This window comes from Erpetoichthys calabaricus, chromosome 9 (genome assembly GCF_900747795.2).
Source record: "Erpetoichthys calabaricus chromosome 9, fErpCal1.3, whole genome shotgun sequence".
NCBI classification, from domain to species: Eukaryota; Metazoa; Chordata; class Cladistia; order Polypteriformes; family Polypteridae; genus Erpetoichthys; species Erpetoichthys calabaricus.
The window spans coordinates 978,074-990,736 of NC_041402.2; the positions used below are offsets into that span (position 1 = coordinate 978,074).

Genomic DNA, 12,663 nt, shown 5'->3' on the forward strand with positions numbered 1-12,663 from the left:
TGAATGCCTGTTTCTGAGCTCCACTGCTGGTGGACTTTCCAAGTTTATATTCCGGTTCATTGAATTCTCCCAGGATGTCTGTGGAGTCGGAGGGTTTGCCTTTTCTTTCTGCATAGCATGACGAGAGCCTGACGAGCTGTATAAATGAGCTGTGGCCTGTCATTTGTCACTCCGGGGGAGAGCCTGATATTTGGTGTCTGCTGGTGTCATACCGTTGGACTTTCTAATTTGACAAAATCATCTGTGTAATGATCTTTACGTCACCTTGGTGTCTCTTAAATGAAGAGTCCAAATGTTTTTTCTCTCTATAGGATTTTAATGGTGAGCAAATAAAGGCGATCAACAGTGCATTTTCAATGACAAGGCAGCCTGTAAGGACTCCAAAAATATGTTTGATTCATGGACCACCAGGAACTGGCAAAACTAAAACCATCGTTGGGCTCTTGCAGTTGATATTTTTTAAGGTAATGTCATAATTGGAATATTTAAATGTTGTCACTTTAACTCTAGATATTTCTAAGTGTCATACTTGATAAGTGGAATGACGGATCATCCCCATAAAGAGCTGTCCATTATACCTCATTATATCCTAATGACCGCAGAGAAACTTGTCTTTCAGGTTCACAGAAATGAAAATTTTATACAAAACCAGCGTTTGAAGAGCAAACGGCCAAGAGTCTTACTTTGTGCTCCGTCTAATGCTGCAGTTGACCATCTCATGAAAAAGGTTATTCTGTGCTTTAAGAATAAATGCAAAGATGAGCGACGACTACCATTGGGTGAGATGATTGCTAAAATACATTTTAAAATTACAGTAGGCCATTGAGCAACATATCAGAGAAGTGTGCTAACACCTTATGGTTAGGCAGAAGCTGGTTAGAAATAGCAAATGAAACTGAAAGTAAGCTCTAAATAATTACTGGGTGTGATTTTAATATAAACAGACTTTTAAGATGAAGGATGTGAAGACCACTGCATACTGTTTGTATGGTTGACAACAGGACTGATCTTAAAGACTGGTGAGGCGCCTCTCGCAAACGTGACTCGGCCAGACCTGCTCTTGTCGGGTTCCTCCAGTCTCTGTGTGCCTTTTGATGCTGTTGAATTCTGTCCTCAATTACACCCTTTGGCTTTCTTTGCAGTTTCTCTAAAGCAGGGGTGTCCAACTCCAGTCCTGGTGGGCCGCAGTGGCTACAGGTTTTCATTCTAACTCTTTTCCTAATCAGTGACCAGTTTTGACTGCTAAATAATTTCCCTTCATTTCAATAGTCCTGTTTTTAAGGATTCAAGCCTCTGAATTGATTCTTCATTAAATGGCAGCCAAACAGAAATGAGATGTGAAACAAGCCAACAGATGACCAACTAAATCAGAACATCAGTTTCACTCTAACCATTTTCTTAATGAGAAGCCAATTCTTGCTGTTAATTAAAGCCGTTATTGAATATCAGGACTTGTTGCTGCTCTCATTCTGCCACAGCAGACTCTCGATTGTCTGTTTTTTCTAAGACCACCATCAAGATGTTTTGGTGACCTGAGCAGACCAACATGACCGAGACCTTTACCTTTCTTTATTTTCAGGTTAGCTGGTCATGTGACGGCTTGTTTTGTCTCTTTATTGTTTGGCTGCTCATTAAGGAAAAAGAAACAACAAAGGGGTCTGAGTCACGTCAATTTAAAACTAAGGCAAAACAAGTTTAATCAGCGGCAAAAAGGCTCACTAATTAAGAAGATGGTTAGCATGAAATCCAGGACTGGAGTTGGACACCCTACTCTAAAGGAAAGAGCTGCTACACTTGTTTGGGCTGTGATAGTCGTCTGTCTGTCTTCCTTTTAATTGTCTCTTTCTGCCCGTTGCCCAAACTATGCTTCAGGGAGTGCAGCAGCACCACTTGTTCACGGAGGGTTTTGTAGGTTGGGATGCCTGCATCAACTTTCAAGGCTTCATTGGCTTCCATTGCTGCTAGAAAAGATGTAAATTGTTAACCCATTAAAAAAAGGCCTTTTTGTATAACTGCAAAAATGTACATTTTTCAGTTTTTGGTAACCTAAACATTTATTTTTAACTTACATTTGTACAATTTCTCTGTTCATTATTTTAATTTTAATATGAACTGGGAAAATGGGGGCATTCTAGATGTTTTAAATGGTGGTGTAAATAAATGAACTGGATGTTGGGTTTTGGTAGGCCACCCAACCAGCTCATTCCACAGGGGCTGCTGTCCCATCTGTGAATTCAGACCATGTGTGATTTGTGTTGTACCTGAGCATCACTTTATGGGCTGCTGAGATACTTCAGTTATAGAAAGACTTCATGGCACCCACTGAGCCATTTTCTTTTTAAGTTGGTAATAGACTGACATCTCTCTCTGTATGAAGTTGCATGTCCCCTGATTTGACTCACAGCAGCCAAGATTTTGTCAATTTGCAGATAACCTAAGGATAAATGTTTTTTGTAATGGACCTCATGTGCCCGGAGGTGCACAAAAATCAAACCTCTCAGAAAATTTAATTGCAAAAAAAAAAAAATTGGAGAAAAGTGATGTTTCACATTTATTAGAAAAGGATTCCAATTCCTTAAAAAAAGGAAAAACTAAACTGCTTGTTGTTGACTTGAACAATAGCCTGTAACCTTGATGGTTAGGTTTTTAAATGTTGCTGTACTGTGACACCAAGTATAAGGATGACCCTGTAGTGTGGTGTCCCTGGCGTTCCCACCCCCTAAATATGTCCACTTCAGTGCTGTCCGCTACAGCGTGGCCATTACACAACACTCTGCTGTGCTGCCTTTATGAGAGTGACTCCATTTCTTTTCAGCCGGATGACTTGCAGAGGTTTTAGCCTCGTCCCCTTTTGTGAGATTAGGCGCTCTTAGTATGCATAACACGCTTAATGCAAGCTAACCCTAGCTGTGGTTGAATTTATATTTTATGTAACAAAAGACATTTAAAGGGATTTTTTTTTATGCTCTGTGGAATTCACTACTATCTGCTTGTGTGAGAATTCCCACCTATTAACAATGTTTTCTTACTAGAATGTACTGAGGAGATGATTGGTTGTTTGTTTTTTGTCATCTTCATGTTCAGGTAACTGCGGAGATATAAATCTGGTACGGCTTGGAATGGAGAAATCCATTATGAAGGATCTCACAGCTTTTAGTTTGGATAACCAGACTAAAGCCAGAATAGGCAAGTTTCCATTTGTGGTGCTCTTTTGTGTTATGGCAGGTTGTTCTGTTTTTTCCTCTTCTTTCTTTTAAACGACAAAATTCTTGTCTCTTAGAGCGAACAAACTCTGAACAGGACCGGATTATTGACCGACATATACAAGATCTCGATGCCAGGCTTGAGAATCTCTCCCATATGTGTGCACAGTTTAAGAAAGATCATGCTAAGGTACCATTCTGGTTCTGCTTTACTGTTCTGCAGCCCTTTGTAATCCAATTGTTTTAGTTCACAGTTTCTGAGACAGACGCCTTGGCTCATTTTTGTTAAGAAAATATTGTCTTTTAAGAAGGGACAGATAGACGGATGTGAAAGATGCATATTGATCGAGCGTGATGAGAACTTTTTCTCCCCGTGGGAAATTTAAAATAAAATAAATAAATGGGTAGGTAGTTAGGCAGATAATTAAGACCGTAAATAAATCTACACCCAGAATGACTAGCAGGTGTATTGCTGTTGGTTTAAAGGACCCCCTGTCACATTTCTTGACACACTTTTGCTGAGTAATACGTTGGCTGAAAGTTCTCAGTGTTGGAGTGTCAAAGAGGATGTGCAGCATTGTTCATAACGACACTCAGTTTTGTTTTAATCCTCTCCTTCACTAGGACCAACACCTAAGCTTGTTAATTTGGTGAACCTCACTTGAAGTGATTTTACCGGCCCAACACACCACACTGGCCATCAGAGTTTTAGATGATGTGAAGATGACCAAGAACATTTGCTGTGGTCAGTTGACCAGGGAAGTAAGGAAAGGATGCTGGAGAAGATCAAACTCTGTGGGCAAAACCTGCAGGTTCCCATAGTTTCACAGTAGTAATAATGCATGGCAGCACGCACAGACTTGGCGGCTCTACGCTTCTCCCTTCGGTGCTTTTGTGCCTATGTATTTTTGTCTTTAAGTTCAGCCTGGCGAATCTCAAGTATAGTCGGCTAGATCTTCAAAAAATTGGATTTCTGCACAATCAGGCTGTTGCGGGCAAATTTTTGCCCTCGCATATCATCCCAGAGCTAATAGCAAGGACACACACCTGGTTCTCCATGGATTGTTGTTGGCACAGGTAATCGACGACCGAGAAGACACAGGAAGCAAAAATGCAAATGTTGGTCCGGCCTATTCGTAAAGCTAAGGAAACATCCACATAAACCACCACTTCCCAACATATTTCTCACCAACGCCAGATCCATCACAAATAAAATGGATGAATTATATCTACAGATCTCCGAGAACAAAGTCATAAGCGACTGTTGCATTTTACTATTCACAGAGACGAGGCTAAATTTGCTTAGAGCAGACGCAACCATTGAGCTAGCAGTATGTACAGCATTGTGTTGGGATAGAAGCAAAGACTCCGGCAAAAGTAAAGGTGGGGGCTCTGCATTTACGTACTTAATGCTCCACTGATTTGGCCCGTTTGCTTACCTCAGAAGTTTACCGTTGTCATGTCACAGCTGTTTACTTTCCACTGAATGCTGACAGCTCTCGGTTACTCACTCACCATCGTTAATTTACAACAAAATGCTTATCCTGAAGCCGTTCATATTATAGCTGGTGATTTCAACCACACGATGGAAATGTTTTTCTAAATTTCATCAACACATCAGTTGTGCAACTGGGAGAAAAAAACACACTCGATGAGGCTTACTCAAATATCAAGAATTGTTGTAGGACAAAACAATTGCCTCATGTAGGTCAGTTAGATCATTTCTCTACACCGTTTACTCCAGCATATAGGAAAGGCCAAATCATCACAAAGACTGTTAAACATGGCCTGAGGGAGCATCTTTGCAGTGTCAGGGTTGCTTTGAAAGGACTAACTGGGACAATTATGAGGATCAGGATTCAGAAATGTGCACATCCACTGTACTCTGCTCCATTGAAAAACTGTGAAAATGTCCCTGTCAACAAACCTCTATCTGTGTGTACCCAAAAATACCAGAAAGCCTGCATGATGAGAGGTCCAATCTCTCCTCAAGCACCCCCAACGTAGCCTTCAGGTCTGGCAACAAAGTCAACCTGCAGAGAGGCTAAAACAGCCTACAAAAGGAGGATTGAGGACAACTTTGCCAACGGTGACTCCTGCCAACTTTGGCAAGACATCCAGCACATCATCAGCCACAAAACCAGTCACCACATGGCTGCTGATGTGGCCATCAAGATGGCAGAGGAACTGAATTTATTTCTTTGTTTGTTTTGAGGTGCCACCAGACCTTCACACTGCAAGAGCATGAAGTGAGGCGGGTGCTCAGAGCAGTCAATTCCAGAAGGGTTGCCGGTCCTGATGGAGTGACAGGATGGGTACTGAAAGAAAGTGCAGATCAACTCACTGGGGTCTTTACAAAGACCTTCAAACTCTCCCTGTCTTAAGCCCATCATTCCATCTTGCCTGAAGTCCACCACAGAGCAAACGGGTCCACAGAAGTTATCTCCACAGCCTTGCATGCTGTACTTTCCCGTCTTGAACAGCTATGTAAGGATGCTCTTTGTAGACTTCAGCTCGGCCTTTAACACCGTTATCCTGGACAGTCTGATCACAAAGCTTGCTGGCTTAGGACTTCCACAGTCTGTCACTGGATCAGAGATTTTCTGATTAATCATCCTCCAGTGGTTAGTTAGATTGGGCCCCTGCTTCTCCTCCACCCTCGCACTCAACATCGGCGTATCCCAAGGCTGTGTGTTAGGCCCACTACTATATGCGCTATATTCCTATGACTGTGTACCCTCTCATTTCACCAACACCATCATTTACTTTGCAGATGACACAACTCTGATTGGCCTCCTCTCGGGAGGAGATGGCCTATAGGGATGAGGTCCACAGACTGACTGCATGGTGCCAATACAAAAGAACTTAGAGTAGACTTCCAGAGACACAATGCAAACCACAACCCAATAGATAGATAGATACTTTATTTATTCCAAGGGGAAATTCACATACTCCAACAGCAGCAACATAATGATACAAAAAACAATATTAAATTTAAAGAGTGATAACAATGCAGGTATAACAGACAATAACCTTGTATGATGTTAACGTTTAACCCCCCGGGTAGAACTGAAGAGTCGTATAGTGTGGGGTGGTCTCAGTCTGTCAGTGGAGTAGGACGGTGACGGCAGTCTGTCGCTGAAGCTGCTCCTCTGTCTGGAGATGATCCTGTTCAGTGGATTCTCCATGATTGACAGGAGTCTGCTCAGCGCCCGTCGCTTTGCCATGGATGTCAAACTGTCCAGCTCTGTGCCTACAAGAGAGCCTGCCTTCTTCACCAGTTTGTCCAGGCGTGAGGCGTCCCTCTTCTTTATGCTGCCTCCCCAGCACACCACTGAGTAGAAGAGGGCGCTCGTCACAACTGTCTGATAGAACATCTACAGCATCTTATTACAGATGTTGAAGGACCCAATATACATCAATGGAGACTGTGTGGAAAAAGTCTCTGGGTAGATATATGGTAGAAGATCTCTCCTGGTCCATAAACACCGCAGTGGCAGTCAAGAAGCCACAGCAGAGACTCCTAAGGAAAGACAGCCTGAAGGAGAAGCTGCTGGCGTCCTGTTACCGCTGCTCTGTTGAAAGTGTGATGCCATACTGCATTTCTATGTGGTCTTCCAGCAGATCATTGGCACACAGGAGAGGATTATAAGCTCTATTGGCTGTACATGGCCCTCTTTGGAGCTTCAGCAGAGCAGCCAACATCATGAAAGAGCCTCTCCACCCTGGATGTCGCCTGTTTGGGTTGCTGTTTGTACCCCCGAGCTGTACAAGAACTGAATGCTACTAAACACTTGCAGTGGCTGACAATGACCAATATAACAGCAGTCACTCTTGCACTTCAAGTACAGGTTTACATTCTTTGCAAGTTGTACTATTTAACTTTCTAGTATTGCACTCCATTCATATGTGCGTTATACTTGAGTGCAATATTTAGTTATTCTGTTTGTACTGCATTAGAATTTATGTCCACGATGTGTGAATGCACTGTTAGAACTGCTGCATTTTCAAGGTACTAATAAAAGGAATCAAAATCTGAATAAATTAAATCGATGGAGTAATGCAGCTGTACAGTATATACTGTATGTAAACCCCCTTTTTAGATGACCTCTCTTAACTAGTCCAACATATCACCTTTGTTGATTTAAGTCCTGTCTCTTAAAGGCTTTCTCTTTTTATTTCCCTCTCCCCAGTACCAAGTGCTCATGGATGAAAAGTTGCAATTGTTAAAAGACCGAGAAAGACTCGGCAGACAGCAGAAACAGGTAGGTCTGACTCTCTTGCTGCTTACAAAGAAGATAAACGGGTTAAGTGGATGTGTTTTAATAATCCGTGTAACATCATGAGCCAACCTAGACAGGGCACCAGTTCACTGCCTGGCACTATCATTTCTGCTCAGATGGATGTTTCAGTACAGCTGGTTTCCTGTATGTGACCAAGTTAATTTTTGTTTGCTCTGGAAAAGTGAAAAGTCCTGGCTGTGTCCATTCACCAGTTTATAGGGGACTCTGCTTACCCACATGCAGCACATTAGATGTGGCACTGTTATTCTCAAGATGAAGTCTTGTCTAATCTCGTGTTGTGTGTTTTTTATTCTTTCTTTTCAATTGTGAATTTCATGAGATGAAATGTTCCCGTGGTAACAAAAATTTTCCTTGGCCTTGGCAGACCCGAATACGAAAGCAGGAAGCACAAACCAGAATCCTCCAGGATGCCCATGTGATTTGCTGCACCCTGAGCACCAGTGGCAGTATCTTGTTGGAAGTAGCCTTCAGGAGATTAGGACAAGATCCATTCACTTGTGTGATTGTAGACGAGGTAATGCTTTGATCAGAAACATTTAAAACAATTTGGACAAGATGAGGGCATTCAGCCGAGCAAAGCTCCACCAATGTTATTCACCCAGTTTATCCACAATAACCTCAGGTTTGCTTTTGGATGTCCATAAAGTCCTAATGTCCACTACACTGCTTTTCCATGAGTCTGTGCTTCTGTGTTGGGTGGGGGGTTTCTAATGCTTGGGCAAATATCCAACCATATTTCCATGTTCTTGTTGAACGCAGTTTAAAGTAACTCCTTCGATCCGCCGTACATATTCCTTTTTGTAAGTTTAATCATTCCACTCCTTAATCTCGGTTATCTTAAATTGAAAAAGTTCAGCTTCTTTAAACTTTGGTCATAACTCATAAGCTACAGTTGCTCTTTTCTGGGCTTGTTGTAGCTCAGCTGTGTCTGTCTTTAGAGCACAGAGCCTAACACTACATGCGGTCCTCCAGCTGTGGCCTCACCCATGCGTTTTAAAGCTTGACCATAACCTCCTTGGACTTGTACTCTTCACATCAGGGCGCTAACCCTAACCCAGCATTCTGTTAGCCCTCTTAATAGCTTTTGCACACTTTCTGTATGTAGATCCCGATGAGTCCCCTTGGTCTCCCAAGTCTTTCTCATAAGGGGTCAGTCCAGATTTCAGACCTCCCATTGCATATTCAAGTCTTAACGTTTTTACTTCCTATACGTAATAACGTTTATTTCTTTAGCACATTTTCATACACAGAATGTACCTCAGAGTGTTTTGCAAGATGTCAAAGAAATAGTTACAAGAAAAGAAAAACCAGTAAAATATTTTACATTTTTAACATGTCATTGTTCACAAATCTGCCCAAGTCTGTGTGCTGTCCAAGTTGCTCTCATTTAGCCTGTTCTACTACATTATCTGCCAATCTACCTGTCTTGGTGCCCTCTGTTAACTTCCCATCTTGTTGCTTATTTTCTTGATGTGTTAAAACTACCAGCTGCCACAGAGCAGTGACAGCAGTGCAGGACTAACAGAGGCCTTGACTTCAACATCAGACAGTAACAGATATGGCTGTTGAGTAATTTTGTATGGCCAGAGGGTTAAGAACTCCCCTGATTCTAGTGGTGCAAGTCCTTGTGGTCTCCTACAGAGGAGGCAGAAAAGGGGACTGTATGGGATGGCTGTGGTCTTTAATAGTTTCTCATTTCTAAGGCACTGTGGAGTTCTTACACCCTAAAGAGGAAGGAGTTGTGCGTCAATAATGATCTGAAGTGACCTTCTTCCTTGGGTTAAAGACGTGCTGTTCCCACAGGTTATGTAGCCCAGTAAGGACTGCTAGACATTGGTGAGCTTCGACATGTGAGCTTTCCTGAATTGGCACATTGAGTGGCACACAAGACTGCCCAGTCTTTGTGATTTAGCTAAAAAGTACACATTGTGAACCATCCTTCTAAGTGTGTGTAAGACTGTTTGTTTCTTGAACCTCTGAATTTCCTTCCAGATGTTAAGCGTAGCACTTTCTCTTGCACACACACCACTCACTGTGAAGTTGGTAAAGTCTGTATTATTAGTTTAGTTTTGCAGTTGTCTGTTCTTGATGAAAATGTTAAATTGTGTGTGTGTTTGAGCTCCCAGTAGTAAAACTGTGGGGCTGCCCTCCTGTTTCGTGCCACAAGAACGTCTGAGGCATTGGGCCTGTGTTTTTAATAGTGAACTTACATATGCGTTTTGTATGTCACTAACCTTTGATTTGTTTTTAAAGGCTGGGCAGGCTACGGAGACAGAGACTCTTATTCCACTTACCTACAGATCTGCCACATTGGTCCTTGTTGGAGACCCTGAACAGCTGCCCCCTACAGTTGTATCAAAGGTAATGATGAAAGACAAAATATTATATAACATTATTCCATTTTCCTGATATTAGAAATCCGCTTTTGTTCATGACCTCTGGTTCACTTCCCCATTTAGTCAGCGTTGCTTCCCAGTTCACCCTGTAAAGCAAATGCAGATGTGATTGATAGACAGAAATGTATTTCTTTCTGGGGGAAATTTGGCTTTTTACAGAAGTCTTTAAATACATAAAGAAATAAAGAAGTAAATGGGTGGATAAATGAAAGAAAAAATGAGTGTGTGTATTGTATGTATGTGTGTGTGTATAAACTGCTAAAAAAAATTACCCGTCAGATCTCAATAGGAGGGGGGAATCCTGCTGGCTATCTCTACTGCTGTGGACTGATATGGTGGTGTGTTAGGAATGAAAGGATGGAACTGATCAACTGACGGGGCTAAATTCAAAGACACCCCGAAAATCAAAAGAAAAAAATGTTGCAGCAGGCAGGCGAGTCCATTTGGATGAAATTTCATTGCATCAACTCCAAATTGTACTCAGTAGTTTGTATGCCTCCCCCAACATGCTTTCCTAATGAGACGATGGATGATGTCCTGGGGGATCTCCTCCCAGATCTGGACCAGGGCATCGCTGAGCTTCTGGACAGTCTGAGGAGCAACCTGGCAGCATTGGATGGACCAAAACATAATGTGACACCCAGATGTGTTCTATTGGATTGAGGTCAGGCGAGTGAGCATGTGGCCCAGTCAATGGTATGAATTCCTTCATCCTCCAGGAACCGTCTGCATGCCACATTAGGCTGGGCATTGTAATGCACCAGGAGGAACCAGCATAGAGTCTGACAATGGGTCCAAGGATTTCATCCCGATACCCAATGCAAATCAAGGTGCCGTTGTCTAGCCTGTAGAGGTCTCTGCGTCCTTCCATGGATATGCCTCCCTAGACCATCACTGACACACCTCCAAACCGGTCATGCTGGTTTCAGGCAGCATAACATTCTCCACGGCTTCTCCAGACCCTTTCACGCCTGTCACATGTGCTCTCATCTGTGAAAAGCACAGGGTGCCAGTGGTGGACCTGCCAATTCTGGTATTCTCTGGCAAATGCCAATCAAGCTCCATAGTGCACCACTAGAGGACATAGTCGGGCCCTCAGGCCACCCTCATGAAGTCCGTTCCTGATTGTTTGGTCAGAGACATTCATTTTGTAGGTTCTGGCAGTGCTCATCCTGTCCCTCCTTGCTCAAAGGAGCAGATAGCGGTGGGTCCTGCTGATGGGTTAAGGACCTTCTATGAGGGGCCCTGTCCAGCTCTCCTAGAGGAACTGCTTGTCTGTCTCCTGGAATCTCTTCCATGCCCTTGAGACTGTGCTGGGAGACACAGCAAACCTTCTGGCAAGGACAGGCAGGTATTGATGTGCCATGTTGGAGAAGTTGTACTACCTGTGCCAGCTCTGTAGGGTCCAGGTATGGCCTCACACTGCCAGTAGTGACACTCACCAAATACAAAATGAGTGACAAAACCGATGAGGAGGGAAAAATGTCAGTGGCCTCCCTCCACCTGTTAAACCATTCGTTCCTGTTTTGGGGGTCGTCTCATTGTTGCCCCTCTAGTGTACCAAAGCAGCTGAAACTGATGAACAAGCCCCTCTGCTACTTAACTGAGCAGATCAACAGCCCACAAGTGTCATTGACTTGATGATGTACTCGGATTAAAAAGGGGTCCATTTTTTTGATGTGTGTATATATGTATATTAAAATACATATATATATATATATATATATATTATATACATACACTAGCTGTAAAAACCCGGGCTCCTAGAAACTATTGAAAACGTCAGGGGGGGAAAAAAACTGAAATGCAGAGTCGGTGGTGTCGTTTTGTGGACGTGCTCCCCCCTTGGCTATCGGCGGCTAAGCGAGTTTCTCTCTCTCGTTTGTCTTTCCTCTGCGGTTTCATTTTGGCAATGGGGTCGCTTTCTTTCAGCTTCATGCTGTAGCCTCATCCTCCTTTCCTTGAGTCCTTCCGACTCAATAACTTGGTGGCTGCCTTGCCGGCTCTTTGAGCTTCATGCTGTAACCTCACACTTCCTTATATATAAATAAAGCAAGAAAATTCAAAAGAAAAAAGTCCTGACTTGGTTTCACTGTCATAGTGAGGCATTATGCAGACATATTGCTGTTGGTATAAAGGACCCCAAGTCGTGTTTCCTCGTGCACATCTGCTGAATGTTTAGTTTGCTGAAACCTCTCATTATTGGTGGGAGAGAGGATATGCAGCATTGTTCATAATGGCACAGAGTTTTGTTTTAATTCTTCCTTTTTTTTATGACCTCCAGGGGGTCCAGAGTGTGTCATGTAACTGCGCTTGCCCTTTAAATTAGATTGTTGATTTGGTGGGTCTATCTTGAAGTGATGTTACCAGTATACCACAGCGTAGAAAATCGCACTGGCCATCACAGAGTTGTAGAAGATGTGAACGATGTCACTTCCCACATTAAAGGAGTGGTGTCTCAGAAGGAAGACGTGTGTGCTCTGCACTTTCTTATATGGATCCTTTGTGTTCCGAGACCAGTCCAACCTGTCGTTAATGTGGAACACCTCTACTTCCACTCCTTGAATAGGCTCCTTGATGCTTCAGGAATCAATAAACCTGTTCCTTGGCAGCCAATTCTCTTTGCCTTAAGAGACAAACCTCTCCTGTGTCTCCTTTATCAATACACCCATTAGTGCAGAATCATCTGAGAATTTCTGCAAGTGACATGACTTGGTGTAATATTATATAAAACCACCTAACAGGGATGGCTGGATGGCA

The 12,663-nt window shown here is 42.9% G+C and overlaps 2 protein-coding genes across 4 annotated transcripts in view; both read left to right on the forward strand.

Moving 5' to 3' along the window:
* The window catches only part of miga2 (mitoguardin 2), a 532,313-nt gene that overhangs the window by 223,554 nt on the left and 296,096 nt on the right, over positions 1-12,663 (forward strand). The gene's annotated exons all lie outside the window — the stretch shown is intronic.
* The window catches only part of setx (senataxin), a 125,491-nt gene that overhangs the window by 76,426 nt on the left and 36,402 nt on the right, over positions 1-12,663 (forward strand). Inside the window, exons 13-19 of the mRNA XM_028809064.2 lie at positions 312-464; positions 620-779; positions 3,085-3,186; positions 3,281-3,393; positions 7,397-7,468; positions 7,872-8,021; positions 9,761-9,868. Coding sequence (XP_028664897.1) covers positions 312-464; positions 620-779; positions 3,085-3,186; positions 3,281-3,393; positions 7,397-7,468; positions 7,872-8,021; positions 9,761-9,868 — 858 coding nt within the window. The remainder of the gene's footprint in view (positions 1-311; positions 465-619; positions 780-3,084; positions 3,187-3,280; positions 3,394-7,396; positions 7,469-7,871; positions 8,022-9,760; positions 9,869-12,663) is intronic.